The 21,914-nt window shown below is 31.6% G+C and overlaps 1 protein-coding gene across 1 annotated transcript; it reads left to right on the top strand.

The window, feature by feature from the left end:
• Positions 1–7,741: 7,741 nt before the first annotated feature.
• Positions 7,742–16,184, top strand: LOC110613877 (translocon-associated protein subunit beta). The gene is made up of 6 exons (XM_043956036.1): positions 7,742–8,080; positions 14,710–14,808; positions 14,895–15,003; positions 15,091–15,162; positions 15,299–15,304; positions 15,761–16,184. The coding sequence occupies exons 1-6, from the start codon at positions 7,899–7,901 to the stop codon at positions 15,878–15,880; spliced, it is 588 nt and encodes a 195-aa protein (XP_043811971.1). The 5' UTR covers positions 7,742–7,898; the 3' UTR covers positions 15,881–16,184.
• The last annotated feature ends 5,730 nt before the right edge of the window (positions 16,185–21,914 follow it).

The raw sequence follows: 21,914 nt of genomic DNA on the forward strand, positions 1-21,914 counted from the left end.
AGTCTTGGAATGAGAAACTCAGTGACGGAGACAGAGCTCACATGGAGGAACTGTAGAAGTTAAGTTTCTGTTCGGTAATATCCTAAAAAAACATAAATAAATGTACTCAATAATTTTATGTGATTTATTTTTAATTTTGGATTTGTTTCACGTATCAAAATCCAAATAATTCTTCTATTATAAAAATAATAAGTATAAATTCTTCTACTATAAAAATAATAAATATAAAAAAGATATTATAATTGAAATTTATCCAAAAATAATGGTCACTCGACGTGTTTCTCAAAAACTCAAAATATTTCTCAAACTGTTTTTGTCACTTCCAAGTAAACTCTTCCTCTCTTAAAGCTACCTCTCTCAAAGCTACAAGTTTTGAAAAATAACACTCAAAAAATCTCAAATTACTAAAATTCTCAATTGATGCCTTGTGCTCTTGCCTATTTATAGGCAAGAGTATTACTCAAGCGTTTAATACAAAATCAAGTGGAGATTTTTTCCGTTTGGTGAAAGAGGTGACTACGTTAATGGCTTAAGAGGTGACTACGTTAATGGCTTTTGATTTGTGGTTGAAATTCTTTTTTTTAACCTTAATAATTATTAGTGTGGGCCCTCACCTAACAATTCTCCCTCTCTCAACTATATGGAAGGCTCTATAATTTCAGCTGCTAGTCGATAGTACTTAAACATTTCCCTTGGTAAAATCTTAGTTAACATGTCTGATCCATTTTCTTCTGTATGTATCTTTTCAAGCAATAGTTGTTTTGTTTTCAATACACTCCTGATCCAGTGATATCTCATATCAATATGCTTCAATCTTAAGTGGAACGAGGCATTCTTCCTAAGGTGAATAACACTCTGACTGTCACAAAATAATTGATATTTTTCCTCTGGAGCCCAAGTTTATTTAAAAACTTTTTTATCTATAGCAACTCTTTACATGTTTCAATTGTTGCAATAAACTTTGCTTCAGTCGTGGAAAGAGCAACATACTTCTGTAAATTTGATTATCATGACACAACTCTCCCTACAAATGTAATCAAATATCCTGATATAGATTTTCTTGAGTCAACATCGCCGGCTATATCTGCATTTGTGTAGCCAACTAACACAGGTTCATTACTCCCAAAACACAAACATAATTTGGAAGTGCCGCGAACATGTCTCAGAATCCACTTCACCGCAGTCCAGTGTTCCCTTCTTGGATTTGAAAGAAACCGACTCACTACTCCAACTGCTTGAGCAATATTTGGCTGTGTGCATACCATAACATACATGAAACTTCCAACTGCTGAAGCATAAGGAATCTTGTCCATTTCCTCTCTCTCCTCATTTGAAGAAGGAATCTGCTTTAAGCTGAGAAGAAAGTGCTTAGCAAGAGGACAACTAACCACTTTAGCATGCTCCATATTGAACTTCTGAAGTACTTTCTCTATGTACTTCTCTTGTGACAACCATAACCTCATGGCGCTTCTATCTTTGGATATCTTTATGCCAAGAATTTACTTTACTAGCCCCATGTCTTTCATAGTAAAAGACTTACTCAATTGCTTCTTCAAACTGTTAATTTTGGAGACATTTTGGCCAACTATCAGGATATCATCCACATAGAGTAAAAGGACGATGAAATCACCATCAAAGAATTTCTGAACAAATACATAGTGGTCTGAAGTAGTCTTCTTATAATTCTGCTCCCCCATGATAGACTCGAACTTCTTGTACCACTGTCTCGATGCCTGCTTCAAGCTATACTAGCTTTTCTTAAGCTTGCAAATATAGTCTTCTTTTCCTTTTTTCTTAAAACCCTCTGGCTATTTCATATATATCTCTTCCTCTAAATCTGTATGAAGGAAGACAGTCTTTACATCAATCTATTCAATCTCCAAATCAAAAGTAGCGACTAGGCCTAGCACTGTTCGGATGGATGTCATCTTCACTATTGATGAGAATATTTCTTCAAAATCAATGCCCTTTCTTTGCTTGAAACCCTTCATAACCAAACTGGTTTTGAATCGAGGATGGAGACTGTGTTCATCATACTTGATCTTGAACACTCATTTATTCATCAAAACTTTCTTTCCTTTGGGTAGCTTCACCATGTCAAATGTTTTATTCTCATGCAAGGACTTCATTTCATCTTGCATGGCTTCAACCCACTTCTGCTTATGTTCGCCCTCCATAGCTTCTTCAAAACTTTCTGGTTCTGCTCACCAGTCAACAACATGTACTGGTTTTTAGAGTATCTGGTAGAGGGTTGTCTAACTCTTTCAGATCTCCTTTGTGGGACTGGAGAAGCTATAGGGACTAGTGGTTTCATATGATCATCATCCTCATCGTCTGATTCATCTTCATCTTCAATGGGAGCATTACTTACTTCAGGTTGATTTTCCTGAACTCCATCTCCAACTTGTCTCAGCACCTCTGTTGGAGGAATCAACTCTAGGTCTGTTGAGTCACCATCAGGTTCTGGGACAACTTTCTGCTCTTTGCCAATATCCTTGATGGTCTCATTTTCAACAAATACTGCATCACGGCTCCTTACAAGCCTTTTTTGGACCAGATCATAGAATCGATAGCCAAGTTGATTTGACCATACCCAATGAATACACATTGTCGTGTCTTGACATCAAGCTTTGACCTTTCATCCTTAGGAATATGAACAAATTCTTTGCATCCAAATACCCACAAATGATCATAAGAGACTTTCTTTTCTAACCAGACTCTCTCTGGAGTTTCATACTGCAGAGGAACACAAGGTGAGCAATTCAACACATAAACTGCTGTCAGCAGAGCTTCACCCCAAAATGACTTGTTCAGGTTTGAATGTGAGAGTAAGCATCTAACTCTCTCCACCAAAGTCTTGTTCATCCTCTCAGTCAAACCATTCGATTGTGGCATCTTTGGAGGTGTTGTTTGATGTTGAATGCCATGCTCATTGCAGTAAGCATGAAATGATCCAGTGTACTCTCCGCCATTATCTGTCCAAACACACTTGAGTTTCTTCCTAGTCTGTCTTTCAACTGAGGTATGGAACTGCTTGAAGATATCCACCAAAGTCTTTACTCCTTCAATTTCCAAGCTAACCAAATCTTCATCATAGACGATATTAAATTCACTGAGAGTACTTGCACGCTCATCATCACTGCTGTCATATTTCTTTACTCCTTTGCCTTTCTCCTTCTCCTGCTCCTTCTTGAACTTTCAGCAAAATCTTTTGATGTGTCCCTTCTTCTTGCAGTGATGACACTCTACATTGGTATACTTGTTTGACTTTCTTCTGCTCTTGTCTCTAGGCTTTGGACTCCTAGATTGGCTTCTTTCTCTGGATTCTGTAATCAGAACTTTTGATTGAGAAGAAGAGATTAAACTATGTGATCTCCATCGTATCTCTTCATTTAAAATTCCACTCTTCATATAATCTTCACTTAATGTGCCATTTGATGCAGAGTTTGTGAGTGAAATCTTCAAAGTCTCCCAGGACTCTGATAAGGAAGTAAGCAGCATAAGAGCGAGTATCTCATTTTCAACTTGCATGCCCATTATTGACAACTGGTCCACGTACCCTTGTATCTCATTTAGGTGATTTGTTACAGAAACGCCTTCCTGATATTTTAGATATATCAGTTTAGTCCAATAAAATAATTTATTATTACCGGTTTTTGACACATACAACTCCTCGAGTTCATTCCATAGCGACTGTACATGTTTCTCATTGCAAACGTGATTGAACACATTATTTTTGACAAATTGTCGGATGAAGCCGCACACTTGCTTGTACTCAAATTCTTGTGCTTCATATGTTTTGTCCTCCGTTTTAGTTGTGAAAAATACCGGCAAATGCATTTTTATCACAAATAGAAGATTCTGCATCTTGTTTCTCAATATGTGATAGTTCATGCCATTTAAGCTGATCATCTTATTTATTCTTGCCTCCATTTCTATAGCACTTTGAATTGGAATCGGGCTATGATACCACTTATTGGGATAACACTGCTTTTAAAATAGCAAAAATAAAAAAACTACAAAAAAGTAAATAAATAATACACAATAATTTTACGTGGTTCATCCTTAATTTTGGCCTATATTCACGAGCCGAAATCCGAATAATTCTTCCACTATAAAAATAGTAGTTATAAAAAGAGAGATTACAAGTGAGATCTATTTAAAAATAATGGCACTCAAAATATTTTCTAAAAATTCAAAATATTTTCTTATTATTTTTGTCACTCTCCAAATAAAATCTCCATCCCTCAAAGCTATAAGTTTTGAAAAAAACACTCAAGCCCTCTAAATAAACTCTCCCTCTCTCAAAACTATAAGTTTTGAAAAAAACACTCAAAACTCTCTGATCATTAAAACTCTTAATTGATGCCTTGTGCTCTTGCCTATTTATAGGCAAGAATATTGCCCAAGCATTTAATATAAAATTAAGAGGAGATTTTCTCTGTTTAGTGAAAGAGGTGACCACGTCAATGGCTTTTGGTTTATGACTAAAACTTTTTTTTAAATTTTTTAACCTTAATAATTATTAGTGTAGATCTTCATACTAGAAGGACCTACCTAACAATTTCATCTTTATGGTTAAAGGAGCTCTCTTTGGAATTTCTCCATCAACATGTATTGATATTATTTCTCTAATCCAAATAAAGCTTTAGATAATGATGGGTTGATTGAAGTTTTACGATTTCACATGAAATACCAACAAGCCAGTGTATTATATATTAATTTATTTATTTATTTGTATTACGTTAGTCTTAGAAATTTTGAGTTTGGAAAGTAGCACATGCTTTGGATCTAAGGTGAAAATCGATTGCCGGGTGTTGAACAACTCTCCTTAACCCAAAAAGGTCCAAAAATCTAAGATCATCAGGAACTCAAAGAACTACTAAATTATAGCAGTTTGACTGTTAATAATTGAAGGGCTAAAAACCAACAAGCTATCAAATCAGTGGCGTAGAGTTGATCCCAAGCAGATTTTACCTTTTTTGATTTTGATGTCGTCTTGTTTACGATTTCCTTTTTTTATTTTTTAATGTCATCTCTAGCTGAACATGAATTAGTTTCACACCCAAAAGAATTTGTGTTTTCCTTTTACTTTCTTCGATGACCTGGTGACTTCCCATCCAGTGTGGTTGCAAGAGGCAGCGGCAGTGTTTCCTTCTAGAGAGTTCTCCTTCTACTAACTAAGGTTACAAGGAATCATAGGCTAGGCCTTAGCATTCATGGGATTGGGCTTTGTCTTGGGTTGTTTGGCTTGCAGGTACTAGGCCTGGAACCTTTTTTGGGACTGGGTGCTTCAACAGATAGTTTAGACAAGCAAGTTGAATTGTTTTACTTTGATGTGGATCAGATTTTAAAGGAAAATGATATTTAATTGCAGAGGTTCAGTGATTGTCCATGGATCTGTCACCAATCACTGAACCTTATATCCTACATTGGACCCTAAGTTGTGCACCGAACAAGAAAATCTAAACTCAAACCACCAAAAACTGTAGCCATAGGCCCTAGATTTATAAGACTCAAACAACCAATTGACAGAAAAGAAAAGAAGACACTAGTTACACGAAGAGAGGGCACCAATATCAGCAGTCCAGACCCAATACATGCACCAAAACTTTTATTTATGCCATATCTCCTAAGAAGGGAAGGTAGGATAGAAAACAACGTATTCATCTAGGTCTGAAAGGAGTGGAGACAAATAGGGATGTAAATTCAATCGGTTCGGTTTAAAATTGAACCGAATAAATTAAAAATTAAAATTTTGATATTTATAAAAATCGAATCGAATTGATTTTTATCAGAAACTATATCGAATCAAATCGATTTGATTTGATTCGATTCGATTCAGTTCAATTTAATCGGTTTGAATTTTTAATAAATTTTTTATTTTTTATACTCTATTTTTAATATTTTAAATTTTAATTAGAATATTTTAACTTTATTATGATCTAATCTCTTTATATTATTCAAAATAATATATTATTAACACTTATTAGTTTAATTTGATTTTTTCAATTTTTTCTGATTAAAATTGAATCGAATTGAAATAATCAAAATTTTTTAAATTAAAAATTAAATTAAATCGAAATGAATAAAAAATAAACTGAATTTTTAAATTAATTTAATTCAACCAATTTTTTTATTTAAACTGAATACTGCTCACTTAAAAACAAATAAGATTGAGAAAAAAAAGTTTTCTTTCTCTAAATCTTGAGATAAATGTGACACATATGTTAAAACAAAAGTTAAAAAGACTATTCATTAGTTATTCAAAAACTTAATCTAATGGAAAGTGTACTTAAAAAAAAGTTCATTGTTAATTGAAATATTTTAACCGTATCGAATCAAATAGTAAGAGTAAAAAATTATTATTTAAATTTTCATTTAATGAAACTAATTAATTATTTATTTTTAAATATATTAATGATTTTTATTTTTTAAATTTGATTGTTTAGCTTTTATTTATTTGACTATTAATAACGTGTGAAAAAAGACTCAAATTTTATTTATTTGTGAAAAATAGCTTATATAAGTAAATATTTTTTATGCACAAAATTTTTTTTTTCAAAAAAATAATTTATTTTTCATGCTTTGATTATAATTTAAAAAATATTAATAAATTTATATAAAATAACATTAATAAGATTGTTAAAATCTTAAAAAATATATTTTTTAGAATAAATTATTTTAAAAAAATAAATTAATTTTTTACCAAAAAAATATTTTCTTTGATCAAATTTTTAGAACATTTTAGATGTCATAAAATGTAAAAAATATTTTTTAAATAATAATTTCCGTGAAATAAATCAAAACTAAAAATCCATAATATCTCATTAGTCCTTGCAATGCAAGATAACAACGGTTTAGTTTATAAGAATAGATTAAATGACTAATGATTTGAAAACATATGAATTAAATAATTTGTTTTTAAAAATAAATCAACAAGATAATTGATTTAAAAAAATTATTATTTAGAAAATTTATTAGATGACTATCAATTTTGAAAAATAAATTAAAATATTTTAAAAATTTTAAAAAATATATTAATTAATTATTTTATTAACTTTAATGATTAAATATTGTAAACAAATTTAAATACTCCTAAAATGATATTAATATTAAAAGATAAATAAATGAAAATTTTTAATATCATAAAAATTAAATAATAAAATACTTAACAATTAAAATTATTGAACAACTAATTAATAAATTTTTTAAAGTAAATAATTTTAATTAAGTCTCTATATTTATTTTTTAAGAGCTAAATAAAAATCAATTTAAATTTTTGAGCCAATTAAAATTTTGTATTATTGTTAAGAATCAAATAAGTCATAGTATAATATAATTTTTTTAATTAATAAAATATTATTTTTTATAATTTAAAATATTAAAAATTTAACATTTTAATTAACATAAAAATTTTAAAAATATATAGATATAATAAATAACTTTAAAATTACAAAAATAAATTTTTATTATATAAAAAATAATATTTTATTTTAAAAAGTATTATATTAAATAATTATTTATTTGACTCTTAAATAGAAATATATAAATTTAATTAAAAATTTAATTAAAATCATTTAATTTTTAGATAAAAATAAAAATATTTAATTAAATTTATTTTATTTTTTGAAATTTAAAAATATTTTAATACGCTTTTAAAAATCTATGAATTAATTAATAATTTTTTTCAGGACAATGGTAATTTCCCTTAGTTTTATTCTAAAAAACTGAAAGGAAGAGAACGAAACTTTCCTTTCACGCTACACACCCAAATACGATACGCAACCTAGTCGTATTTGGTCCGTCGTCAGTAGGCTTTCTGCGGGTCAAATCATACCAAATCTGAATCGAATTTCTCCTCGCAGCTATCGCCAGCACCACCGCGAGCAAAATCAATGGCAAATACACAAAGCATGCCGCTGATCTCGATACTGGTAGCTCTCTTCTTGGTGTCATCTTCGCTCGCTAGCACAGATGTTCCCTTCATCGTAGCCAACAAGAAGGCCACTCTCAATAGGCTCAAATCCGGAGCCGAACGCGTCTCTGTCTCCATTGATATCTACAATCAGGGAACTTCGTTAGTTTCTTCGCCTTTTATTTTTACCTTTTCCTTTATTTACTTATTAGAATATGGCTGAACAGATCTAAACTTCTGTGATCGCTTTCTGTTTTGTGTATTGGTTCAATCGATATCTTCTTATATTTCTTCAATGATTAGGTGTTTCGATTTGAATTCAATGTTTTTTTTTTAATCTAGGACTAGGTATTTGAAAAGCTTTTGAAATTTGTGGGACATCGATATTATTGTGATCCAATTAAGCAAGGCTCAAAAAATGAATATGAGAAAGAATGAAAATTGAGCAGAAATATATAAGTAAATGCAAATTTAGCCGATCATATCAAACAGTAGGATTGCATTCAGGGCGTTAACTTACGCTTGCCAACTAAGCTTTTAGTCCGCTAACTTTTTTGGGTCTGTTTTAAGAAAATTGCTTAGTGTAAGAAGTGAGCATAGAACCTGTGGCTTATCTATAGGAATGTGTAATGATCCAGGCATCCAGCTTGAAGCTCTTCTGGTCTAGTCAAGAAAATTGCTTAAGGGAAGCGAGGATAGAACCTGTTGCTCATTCTAGGAATGTGTAATGATCAAGCAAGAAGAGCTTCAAGCCCTTAAGCGGATAAAGAATCTAAATAAGTTTTGCATACATATCACAGAAGCAGTAGATTTGGATTTGTGCTAGATTTATCCTTGCTTTTATATCAGAATCTCCTAACATATGTCACCATTGTAAACAATTAACATGTTTTCTTCAGTGATTGCGTCTGGTATGTGCAAGGAAAGCCAAACAGAGCAAAAAAGCTAAACAGCTTATAGGAAAGCAATAGCGAAGGAGAGAAAAATTATCTCATTCCATTCTGATTCAAAAAATACAATGTACATGAGGGAATATATATAGAGAGGATTCTAACTAACTTAGCTGACGTGCATATGGCTCGCCTATTAGAAGAAACTTCTCCTAACAAATTCACTGTCCTTTCTAGACACGCTATAGTACTGTGTACAGCTCATAGCTCACAACTCATTTTATTGTACATCACTCTTTATTTTTCTAGCCTACTATTTTATACATTTACATCACCCCTCAAGATGAAGGTGGGGAGAAATCAACCAACCACAAGTGCTTAGGGAGAGGCTTGGTAAAAAGATCGGTAACTGAAGCTTAGAAGAAATATGTGTAGTAGAAATAAAACCAGCGGCTAATTGATTTCTCACAATATGACAGTTATATCCAAGTGCTTGGTACGTTCATGAAAAGCAGTTATATATATGGCAGCTTCAGCTTGATTGTCACATCTTAAAGAAATGGGGAGCTGAATATTGACTTGTAAATCACGAAGAACATAAGTAACCAATTGAAGCTCACAAACAGCAATTGCCATACTACGATATTGTGCTTCTGCGGAGGAACGACTAACAGTCCGTTGTTTCTTGGATTTCCAAGAAATGAGGGAAGGACCCAAAAAGATAGTATCCTGTGATGGACTTACGGGTAATACAACATGCTCAATCTGCATCACAATAAGCAAATAATTGCAATGAGTTGGATTCAGGGAAAAATAGACCTTTCCTTGGACATCCTTTCAAGTATTTTAAGACATGGGAGAAGCTACTGACTTTGCATTTTGTAACCCAGCCTCATTTACCATATCCAATATATATTTTCTTTGGTTGACATAGATATAGATACCCAGGGAAGATCTTGCAATTTTAATGCCAAGAAAAAATCTAGCATACCCCAAGTCTTTAATGCTAAACTAATCATGGAGAAATTGTTTAACTTGTAACAACAATTCTTCATTAGCTCTAATTAAGAGAACATCATCAACATAGACCAAGAGAGCCATAAAGGAATTTCCAGTGCCCTTGAAAAATACGCAGTGATCATGTGGAGACTGAGTGAACCCATAACTCTTTAGTTGAGATGTAAATTATTTATTCTATTGCCTTTCAGCTTGCTTTAAGCCATATATAGACTTATTGAGTCTACATACTTGTCCTGGTAGTGCCTTTGTATAACCCTCTGGTGGGACCATATACAATTTCTCTTTAATAAAACTACGAAGGAAAACATTGTTGATGTCAAGTTGGTGAAGGGGCCAAGCTTTAGCCGCTGTAAAAGCTAAGAAAATTCTCACTGTAACTAACTTGGCAACTGGAGAAAAACTTTCTATGTAATCCAGACTCAATAATTGATTATAGCCTTTGGCTACAAGCCTGGCTTTATACCTCTCTACAGTTCCATTGGGCAAATATTTGACTTTATATATCCATTTACTGCCTATAGACTTCTTTTCAAGTGGTAGATCAGTCAACTATCAAGTTTTATTTTCCTCTAAAGCAGACAGCTCATTTTGCATAGCTAATGCCCAATTTTTGTCAAGTTTAGCATGATTATAAGAACTAGGTTCATGAATTTTAGATGTATTTACAAGAGAAGTAAGGTAAGAGAAATGAAAAAGGTATACCTATTATATCAATTGCAATGTAGTCAAGACCAATGCTGTGGAGTGCAATAGAATCATGTTGTGTATAGGCCACAAAATCATTAAGCAAAGAAGGTTTCGATATAACTCTTGTATTTCTTCTGAGTTGGACAAGTGAGAAAGATGAACTGGAAATAGGTGATAAAAATTGTTGAATGATTGGTGAAGAAGATTCAGTGAATGGGCTATAAATAGGTGGTGCTTGCTTGACAGAAATGGGTGAAGGATAAGGTGAAATCTGGGATTGAAACTTGGATTGTATTTCAGGTACAAAAGAGTCACTATTTGGTGTGGGTATGACAGGTAAAGGTAAAGAATATATAGAAGCTGGTGTGGTTGAATTTCTAAAAGGAAAGATTGACTCATGAAACTTCACATCTCTAGAAATGAATATGTCCCTACTGGTCAAACAATACAACTTATAACCTTTATGTTGTGGAGCATATTCAATGAGGATAGAAGGTAAGGCTCTAGCTTCAAATTTATGTTTATGAGGTTTAAGGTTGGTAGCATAGCAAAGACACCCAATAATTCTCCAATATTCATAACTAGGCTTGGTCTTGAAAAGAATTTTAAAAGGAGATTTCCATTTTAGGACTTTGGTAGGTAATCTGTTGATCAAATTAGTTGCAGCTAAAATGGATTCTGACCAAAATTTAATAGGGAAATTTGCTTGAAACATGATGGATCTAGCTACTTGTAAAAGGTGTTTACGTTTCCTCTCAACAATACTATTTTGTTGTGAACTATAAACACAAGACTTCTGATGCACTATCCCTTTGAAATTAAAAATCTCAATACTCCTTTGCCCAACAATTCCAGTTCCATTATTTGTTCTCACATTCTTCACACTTTTATTGTACTGAGTTTCAATCATATTAAAATAATTGAGTAAAACAAAAGGAACTTGTGTTTTAGCTACAACCATGTATGTCCAAGTGTACCTACTAAAATCATCCACAATTGTTACCATGAATATTGCTCCAGTCAAAGATGAGATATTATAAGGTCCCCAAACATCCAAATTCACAAGGTCAAAAACAATATTGGTGTGAATCTGGCTAGTAAGAAAAGGTTTTTTTTGTTGTTTGGATAGAGGGCAAATAGTACAGATAGGAACTTTGGTTGAATGAACTTTGAATACATCAATATGACTCAATTTGGAAGCGAAAGTGTGGCCCAGTCTTGAATGCCAAAGCATGACAGATGATTCTATTGTGTTATTACATGTAGTAAGATAAACTTGGCTAGTGTTACTAAGGTAATATAAGCCGATTTTGCCTTCCCCACAACGACATCATCACTATGCATATCCTGCAAAACACATTTATCATAGTAGAATGTGACTTTAGCTTTTGAAGTATTAGTAAGAGAGCTGACAAATAACAAATTGCATTTGAAATTGGGTAGATACAAGACATTTGTAATAATCAAATTAGGTTGTAGTATAACAATTTTTGTATGTGTAACATGCTGTAGAGAGCCATCAGGTAAGTGAACAACTTTGGGCTGTAACAAAGGATTAGTCTTATCAAATAGTTGGAGGTTTGAACACATGTGGTTGGTTGCACCTGTATCTACTATCCAAGAACCATAATTCTTATATTGAGACATTTGACCTGCAAAATCAGCAGTATTGGCATTGATTTGTTCATCCAGCACATTCTTTTTTTTCATGAACTTCATGATTTCTCCTGCTAAGGCTGAAATATCCACTTTATTATTCCAATCTCCATGCCCATTTTGACCAACATCAATCAGAGGTGTGTCTGCTACATGTGCTGTAGCATTTTCAGGTTGCTTCCCTTTCTTCTTGAGATCCTTATACCAATCCGGGTAGCCTTGCAATTTAAAACATATTTCCTTGGTGTGACCAGGCATATTGCAATAAGTATACAATCTATCATCTCTTTTTCCATACTCCTGTTTCTTAGGTGTGTTCTTAAAACCTCCCATGAGTGTATTATCTTTCCTGTAAACTTGAGCTCTAGCTATCATAACATTTGTTTGCTCACTAGACTCTGCTGTCACATTTTGCAATGATCTCTTTTTTTTCAACTCTTTGTATCATGGAATAAGCTTTGTTCACACTAGGAAGAGGATCCATGATTAAAATATGACTTTTAACATGCTCATAATTCTCATTAAGACCTATCAAAAACTACACGAGTCTATCCTCATTCTCAAAAGCAGCCATTGCCTTAGCGGCTCCACAAGTACAAGCCCCACATGTACAGGAAGGAAATGGCCTCAAACAAGTTAACTCATCCCACATTTTCTTGAGTCTAGTGAAATACACATTGGCAGCTAAGTAATCTTGAGTCAAACTACATATATCTTTCTTAATTTGGAATAACAGAGGCCCATTAATCTCACCATAATGTTCTTTTAATTCCTCCTATAGGACCTTAGATGAACTAGCGTAAATAAAAGCTTCCACTACTTGCTTTGAAATAGCATTCAGAATCAAAATGCAACCATACTGTCTACTCGCTTCCATCTTTCAAGCGTTCTAGAACCAGATTTTGGTTTTGCACATTTTCCATCTATAAATCCCAACTTATCTTTAGCTCTAAGAGCTATTAACATCGATCAACTCCAGGACAAGTAATTATCTCCATTAGAGGTGAACTTATCAGTACCAGACCTGGAGGGTCTGAATTGTGCAAAAATAGTGGATCATCGATGGAGTATTTACGATCTTCAGCCTAAGCATCTGTCTTAGTTCCCGAGGATTCTTCAACAATACTCATATTGTGTGAGGGAGAGAAGAAAAGAAGAATAAAAGAAGCGCACAACCTTGAACTCTGATACCATGCAAGGAAAGTCAAACAGAGCAAAAAAAGCCAAACAGCTTATAGAAAAGCAATAGCGAAGGAGAGAAAAATTATCTCATTCTATTCTGATTCAAAAAATACAATGTACATGAGGCGATATATACAAAGAGGATTCTAACTAATTTAGCTGACGTGTATATGGCTCACCTATTAGAAGAAATTTCTCCTAAACACGCTATAGTACTGTGTACAGCTCATAACGCACTTAATTGTACATCACTCTTTATTGTTCTAGCTTACCATTTTATACATTTACAGTATGTGCCTTTCATCTGTATTTGGTGAACTCTGGCGTTATTAACTTAAATTAAGAATTACAAATAGGAGACATGCTGCCTAATATAAGTTCTGATCTAAAGCTCATTATTTTGGCTGCTTAGTAAGTTCTGTTAATTCAACTTTGAGTTGAAGCTGCCTCCTTGAATTGTTTGGACATTTTTGGGTGGTAGTATAAAGCTACTATTTTTGTTAGCATAAAGCTACTGTTTTTGTGAGTGTGCTTGGGGGGACTTATTTTGAATGCACTGACAGTCTGTCAATGACAACATTTTTAAACCTCTTGAAGGGCATTGATTAAGACATTAATGTCGTAGTTTCAAGGGAGGGAATCATGATGAGACATGGAGATGATAGACAAGGGTGTCTATTTCTGCTAGTTTGGATCATCCAAAACAAGTTTCAGAGCAAATGCATCCAAGCTTGGTCGAGTAATTTCATCCTTCTGCTGAAATGAGTAATGGTATTGATTAGGGAAGATTTTATGAGTAATCGAATAGATTAGAAGGAAAAGAGGGAAAGGGATAGGTAATTGTTAGTACCTGGAAGAGATTGTTGAGGGAGTATTGCAATCTTTGTCTCTCAGTCTCAGGGAAAATCTAAGGTTTATCAATCTCCATATCCGTCTCTTTTCAACAATTTGCAGACTGATCTCAAATTGAGAGAAGCTGGAAAGCACAATCTTAAATCAGAGAGAATACCAAAACCAGAGCAATGAGGAGAGATAGTGAGGGAAAGAGAGATAGAGAGAGGAGAGAGGGACAAATTAGATCCTAGATGGATTTTCTTTCTTTTTCATTTCCTTTTTGATGGCATGGCACTGCCACATAAATGTTTTGCTAGAGATCTAATCAGATTATGGTGAGAGGGATTTTTGGTATGACATTTTTGAAGTGTAGATATTTCATGGGAACAAATCAAAGACGGGGAATGAAAGTAAAACAATCCTCAAAATTGTGGTTCGTCTGGGACAATTACCCATTGTATTGCATTTGTCTTGTGTTGTATTTATGTTAGTCTTATATGTTGTTTTCTTTGAATTTTCCAGGACTGCTTATGATGTGAGTCTTGTTGATGATCACTGGCCTCAAGATATATTTGATATCATAAGTGGAAACACTTCACAGTCATGGGAAAGACTTGATGCGTGAGTACCCTCACTCAGTAATTGCAGTCAAATTTTGCTTATGCGATCCTTTGCCAATGAAGTATTCCTCACACTACATTTTGCAGTGGTGGTATCCTGTCACACTCTTTTGAGTTGGAGGGTAAAGTGAAAGGACTGTTTTATGGTTCCCCAGCAGTCATTACTTTCCGTATCCCGACTAAGTCAGCTCTACAGGTTTGAAATCCATACAGTTAATGTATTTTCTTATCTTCTCTTACTCCTTTAGGAATTAATTTTTCATCTTCCAACTGTTGGTTGTAGGAGGCATATTCAACTCCCATACTGCCTCTAGATGTCCTGGCTGAGAGACCTCCTGAAAAGAAGTTTGAGTGGGTAAGTTTCTTGCTGATTTTTTTAGAAATATGAATATGCTATTCTACACTTAAGATCATATTTTCCTATTGACTGAAGTTGCTGCTTCTTTTTTTGCTTTCTTATTCTGTGGAATTGCACTGGCGAAACTTTGCAGGCTAAGGTATGAAAACATCTTCTCATTGTCTGTATGATGCTTCTTGTTGTTGAACCATATATCGGGGGTACTTGGTCATGCAATAGGCAAAATAAAACTCATGCATCCTTTTTTTTGGAAGCTAATTTTCCCCTACTGAATTTGATTATAAGTCTATTTGTCATTAATTTTGAAATCTACTTTCTGGAAGAACACCTTTTTAGTTGTTGGAAAACAGTTAAAGGAAGTTTATAGGTTTTGGAGTTTTTATAACTGAAACATGTTAATTTTAATATAAAAAGTAATTCTTTTAACAACAGTGCTTTTATTAACAACAACAAATGTGAGTACTATAACTCAAATGGTAATACCAAACAAGCCCTAGTTAATCATTGAATACATAAGTGCACGAACATCAAATTTATTTACTGAAATTCAGATCTAGAGAAAATATTTAAATGATATAATCCTTTCTATTTACAGAGGCTATTGGCAAAATATGGATCTGTAATTTCTGTCATCTCTATCGTGGTTCTTTTTGTGTACCTGGTTGCCACCCCTTCCAAGTCCAGTGCAGCAAAAGCAAGCAAGAAGAGGCGTTAATCATTACAGCTGAGAAACTAATCTATCGCAAGCAAACCACTGGATGCATGAGTATGTCTCAGTTGCTAGTTAAATTTCCTTTTTCCTTTTTATCTCCTAGAATTGAGAACTGTCTTTTATCGAAAACCTTCATTTATGCAGCAGTTAAAGAACAAATTTTTGTTGCTTAGGGTGAATTCCAATCCATGTCATCTTTGGCATTGCACATTTAAAGATCACTGACTGTTAACCAATTTTGGAATTCTATTTTAGTTTGGCTTAGACGGTATGAAATGAAATTCCACTTTGGATTATTATTATTATACATTCTATATGTCAAATCTCCCACTTAGCTTTAGCTTTATGCATATAAGAAGGTATTTTTCACTTCAATTAGTGTTATGAGTTTTTCAATATTCTTAAAAATTCAGGGGTGACTGCGTACATGAAACCTCCGCAGAGAGAAAATCATTAAATAAAGTTAAGTGCTTAATCCTAATTTCATGAGCAGTTACAAAATTAAACCTCTTAATTTGTTGGAGCCCACAACTCTGTGCGTCACACAGACACAGGTGAAGTTAGCAAGTGGTTTTACTAAATGAACAGTTGATCGCAAATGCTTTGATTTCACGATTTTTTTAAATGCAGCCTTTCAAAAATTTTATCAGCTGAACAGAAACCGATCAATGCTTTTACTAAATGAATATAGAGTAATTGTTTAATATGAAACTTTCATTCAGTGTTTCAAACACCCCTTATATATTACTAGAAGAGAGACATCTTATTGTTCCTATAGTATTCCTAAGAAGAGTAAATAACAATTGCATCTAAGAGCAGGCTGATTATTCAATTTTTACACCTTGTATGTGATGAGAGAAGTCCATAGAGCTCAGCAACATCAATTAAGGTGACCAGATGAGGGAGATTCGTTTCCAAAACTAAAGTGAAGGATACCCCCAATTTTCAAGTATTACATCTTGTTTTTGCGGCATATTTGACATCAATGAGCGATGGCTGGGGAAATCTCCAACTGCGTTGATTGGAGTAATTAGTGAAAATAAAATAATAATTTAATTAAATTAAAAAAATTGTCACAATCCAAGTGATTTAATTGTTTCCTTAAATTCTATTTAATAATGTTATCAGTAAATAATTATTCAAGTAATAGTTAATCAAACGTTATAAAAAATAACTTTTTATAATACACTCTCTTAATCATCAACTGCTAATCCACTAAAATCTTCTTAGATAATATTAGTAGCAGTTGTTGGTTATTGTAGTAATGAAAAGTATTTAATTTAATGTTATAAGGGATACCTTTTCATAAATTATTCTCTCAACCAATAATAATATTTTACATTAAACACTTTTTTAAAAATAATTATCAAACAGAATTTTAATTGTTATAAAGATTTTAAATGAAATAAAGCAGATAGAGTATAGAGAGATTAGTATTTTCTGAATTTTGACTCTCAGTTCATTAAGCTAAAAAATATAAGCACCTTATAATCATTTTTTTTAACAAATAATTTCTTAGACCCATAGAGATAAACTTAATTACATCCACTTTCATTTTAATTAGTTAATATAGTTGAAAGTGATAGTTTTTTTTATTATTATTTTATATTTTCTTGTATAGTTTTTTCTCATATTGCTATACTAAAAATTATATAAATGATGTTGCTAAATTATTTTTAAAATTAATAAATTTTAATTTTTTATATAATTGATTTTAATTGGAGTTTCAATTCTAGAGGAAGCGATTTTAATACCATAATTAAATAGAAATGTATTAATAAATTAATACATAAACTAGCTTTTTTATTTATTTAAGATATTAAACAATATATGTGTATCTTTGTGAGAGAGAAGAACATCCATGTCTTTAATTTGCATCCAAATAATTCTTGAGCTCATTAATGTAGAATTAAAAGTCAGGTAATAATAATTAGTTGTATTTCACCTTCTCATTATAAATGTAAGCAAAGGAAGATTTCAAAACTTCGAATATATATCCCATCACTAACAAGGAAACCAAAAATACTAATATATTTAATTTTTTAAATATTTTGAGAATAAAACATTTTTATGGGCTTAAAAAATTATATCAGATGTATTTTTATTATAAGAAATGACTTGAAATCAACCAAAAAGGTTGACCCAACTCCGACCAAAGATAAGTTTTTGCTGCTACTGTTCCTTGAGCATTGAGAAGTCGCTGTCAAAACCTCATTGTCGTCAAAAACGAAAGTCTCTCTCATTATAGTAGTTAGAAGACCATGCAACAAACAACTAAAGAATAAAGGAGAGGAGAATACAAAAGGAGACGGAGAAAACCGCAACCTCCTGGATCACAAGTAGAGAACGGGCTAGAGAGAATCTCTACATCTTCGAATCAAAGAGAAGTAGTAGAAGACTTGTTATAAAGAGAGAGAAAAATGCTTCAGCCATACCACCTCACTACTACCCCTGAGCCAGAGGAAAACGCTCCAAAAACATAGCTAGCAAGGAAAAGAGAAGGTTGAATGGAAAATATTGCTTCTATTTCTTAGATATTCACCTCTCCACCACCGCCTCCAAAAATAGGGATTTCTTCATGTCTAAAACTACACAAGCCAAACATAAAAAGAAAAGAAAGAAACGGCCAAAACATACAAGCCCCCATAAGCATCGCTGCCATTAAAAACCAAATTAATATATACATCTCCATTCTACAGTGGAGAGGCATACTCACGGTCGGTACAGAGATTCCCTCTACTCGTAGAGGCAAAGGAAACCTCCTGCTAAAGCAAGAAACCGGCAAACCCCAAAGGCAAAAAGCAAAAAAACTCAGATAAAGATAACTTTCTCCTTAAGTAAATTTATAATCTATTTAATTTTATTTGTTTTTTCAATAAAATATTTTAGAGCAAATTGGACATTTTACTGAAGATATAATCACGATTTTTCATAACCTATGTTAGTCAGATAAGTCAATTATGTAGAGCATGTTGAGTTTTTTTTTTTAAATTTTTTTTAACAATCAGATTTCCATCAAAATTTAAATGAAAGACTATTCAGTTGGTACTACTAACTTAAAGTTTATTTAGTTTAAAATGTTAAATTCTTCTAAAAAATTCTAGTATATGTGGAATTTTTTGTATAATTTAAATAAAATTTATTTCAATTTTGAAGGAACACATAATTATAATTTAAATATATTATAAAATTTATCAAGTATATATAAGCAAAAGTGATTTAATTAGGATTTTTTTTCATAAACTGAACTCAGATTAAATTTTATTTACACCAAATAAACTCATTAAAGAATAAAATATTTCTAATAACGAATATTTATTTTATTTATAAAATTGAACTCTCAAACTTAATTAAAAGAGAAAATCTGCAAACCACTTATTTTCATACTCATTGATTCTCTATAGCATATAAGGTTGAAATGCAAAATAGACATTCCCTTATATAAACCTTCAAATATTTGCATGAATGTTTACGGCAGAGAAGTTGCATATACTAGCCAAGCTTCAAATTACAGAGAGAAGGAAAATTTTCTCTACTCGGAACCCTAACAACTACATAATTTTATTATAATATAGTAAACTTAATTCTTAATTTTTTTTTAATTACTCATTCAAATGTTCTCTATTTTATTGATTATGGATTTTATTTTCTTCAAGGATACAATAAATTATAAGTGTTTTTACATTTATTGCATGTTTTTTTTTAGTTTAATAAAAATACATTAATTTAATATGATATGCAACAGATAATCACAAGATTTTTAACAATTTTTTAATTAATTTATTAATTATACATATGTAAATTAAATCTATAACAAGATTTGAAAGAGAGATTTAGAAATAACGCATGATTAATTTATATGGTATTATTTTTTTAACCCATATAAAACACAAAAGAATCACAGATAGGGCAACAGTGGACCTTCTCCGGCACAAGCAAATAAACAAGGGGGCCACAGCAGCCAGCCCCGATGAGAAATGGAGGCTCTTGCTCGTATTCATTGGCAAATAACAGAGGACGATGATTGTAGCAGTAGCCGGCGAGGGTATTCCACATCCTGCTTGCATGGAACAGCCCACCTCCAAGATTCACCTGCCTTCTTAGATCCACCACCATTGTTCCGTTTATTGCATTCTTGTAGAACAGAACTTGCGTCTGCAACCATTGTTATATATATAGAGAGAGAGAATCAGAAAATGAAAAATTCATGCAGAATGAGAGAAGGATATATATAGAGAGAGAGGGGATTGAAGAGAGCAAACCCTAACATCGAAGCAACGCTCCCATGGGAAAGGGACGGAAGTTTCAGGGCTGCTTTGTAGGAAAGACCACAAAGCTTGATCCATTCTAGCAGAAACACTAGCTATCTACTACAAGGAGGAGCGAGCTAACGTAAGGGAGAGTGACGCAGGTTGATAGATAAAGAGATTGGGGGTGTTATTTATAGAGAAAATCTGAGGGCGTGTTACCTGACTCGATTTGACTCGGTTGTATTAGCCCGTGTCAATGATAAGCGACTCAGTTCGATAAACCTTGTTTTATATTATTTATATTAATTAATAAAGTTAGGAAAATTTGTGTCTGACAGAACCTATAAGTTCAACTTTTATTTAAACATAATAAATTAATTTATTGGGTCGATACTAAACCATATTTTCATCAAATTGATAAAAATAAATTATTTTTATCGAATATTTATTTTATTTACGAGAATCGAACCCTTCATCTTACTTAAAAAAAAGAGTGTCGAACTATTATTACAACACTCGTTAGGAAAGTATCACCTTTTAGAATTAAATAAATTTATTTATAGTAAATTAATTTATGTTAATGTTAATAATCCAATTACAAATAGCTATAAATTGTGAGTAGCATAGGAAACTCTTACTGAGAAATTTATCTATTATTAAATATAGAGAAATACAAATTCAGGTGAAAAATATATCATAAATTTTAAATTTTGTAAATGATGAGTGTTGCCTGTTACTTGCCAAATTTAAACTTTTTAATTATGAAAAAAATAATAAGAGAATGCGAAATAAGGAAAGTTGCTCAGAGAGTGTTGTTGGCTCCTATTTAAAAAAACCAATCTTATGTTGAGGTTGGCATAGACTTGGTCAAGGCCGGTTCAAATCGAGTCTTGTTTGAAATTAATGGTTTGATTCAATTTACGGATTGAATTGAAACTAACCTAATTTATACCCGTTTAAAAACAATTTTGATTTTTTAACGGTTTTAATCCGATTGTGATCCAGTTTTATAGAGGCTATAGAAATGTGTTTTACGGTTCTGATTGTAATTTCAATTAAATTAAAATTTTAAATGGTTAATTAAATTTAAATTTAAAATAAATAAATAAAATATTAAAAAATAAATATAAGTTTTAAATATTATTGAATTGATATTTTATTAAATAAGTAATTTATACAAATAATATTAGGTATATATTTACTCTCTCTATATATTTTCCCACATTCACATAATAAAATTTATTTGTCACCTTTTATTCTTATTTAAAATAAAAAAAATTTTACAAAAATTTATTTCAATTTGAATCCCTTTTTACTAAATTTCTTATTTAGAATATAAAAATTAAATCTTTTTTCAATTTATAGAATTTTTATTTAAAAAAATGAAATTATACATAATTTTATAAAAATACATTTAAATTCTTTTTTTATAAAATAAACTAATTCAAAAATAGAATTAATGACAATTTATAAATTTATAAATATATGGTGCATATATTAGTTATATTGCCTTTGAATAATTTAAAAAAAATAATTATAATTTTATTATAATATATTATTTTTATTTTATAAATTTCTTGGTAATATTTTGAATTTTTCCATAGACCATATACAATAGAGAAAGAGAATCCTTTTCTCTTATGCTTAACTTTTTATATAAATAAGTAACTAATTAATAATTTATTTTATATTTTTTTTTCTATTATTAGCTATACATATAAAATTAATTCTTAATTAAGTTTTTTTCATTACTCATTGAAATGTTTTCTATTTTATTTATTAGGATT

The sequence above is a fragment of the Manihot esculenta genome, chromosome 4 (genome assembly GCF_001659605.2).
Source record: "Manihot esculenta cultivar AM560-2 chromosome 4, M.esculenta_v8, whole genome shotgun sequence".
NCBI lineage: Eukaryota > Viridiplantae > Streptophyta > Magnoliopsida > Malpighiales > Euphorbiaceae > Manihot > Manihot esculenta.

Coding starts and splice junctions, on each gene's coding strand:
- LOC110613877 (XM_043956036.1), top strand. CDS start 7,899: ATGGCAAATACACAAAGCATGCCGCTGATCTCGATACTGGTAGCTCTC. Junction 14,809..14,894: donor TCATGGGAAAGACTTGATGC/GTGAGTACCCTC, acceptor TACATTTTGCAG/TGGTGGTATCCTGTCACACT. Junction 15,004..15,090: donor CGACTAAGTCAGCTCTACAG/GTTTGAAATCCA, acceptor TGTTGGTTGTAG/GAGGCATATTCAACTCCCAT.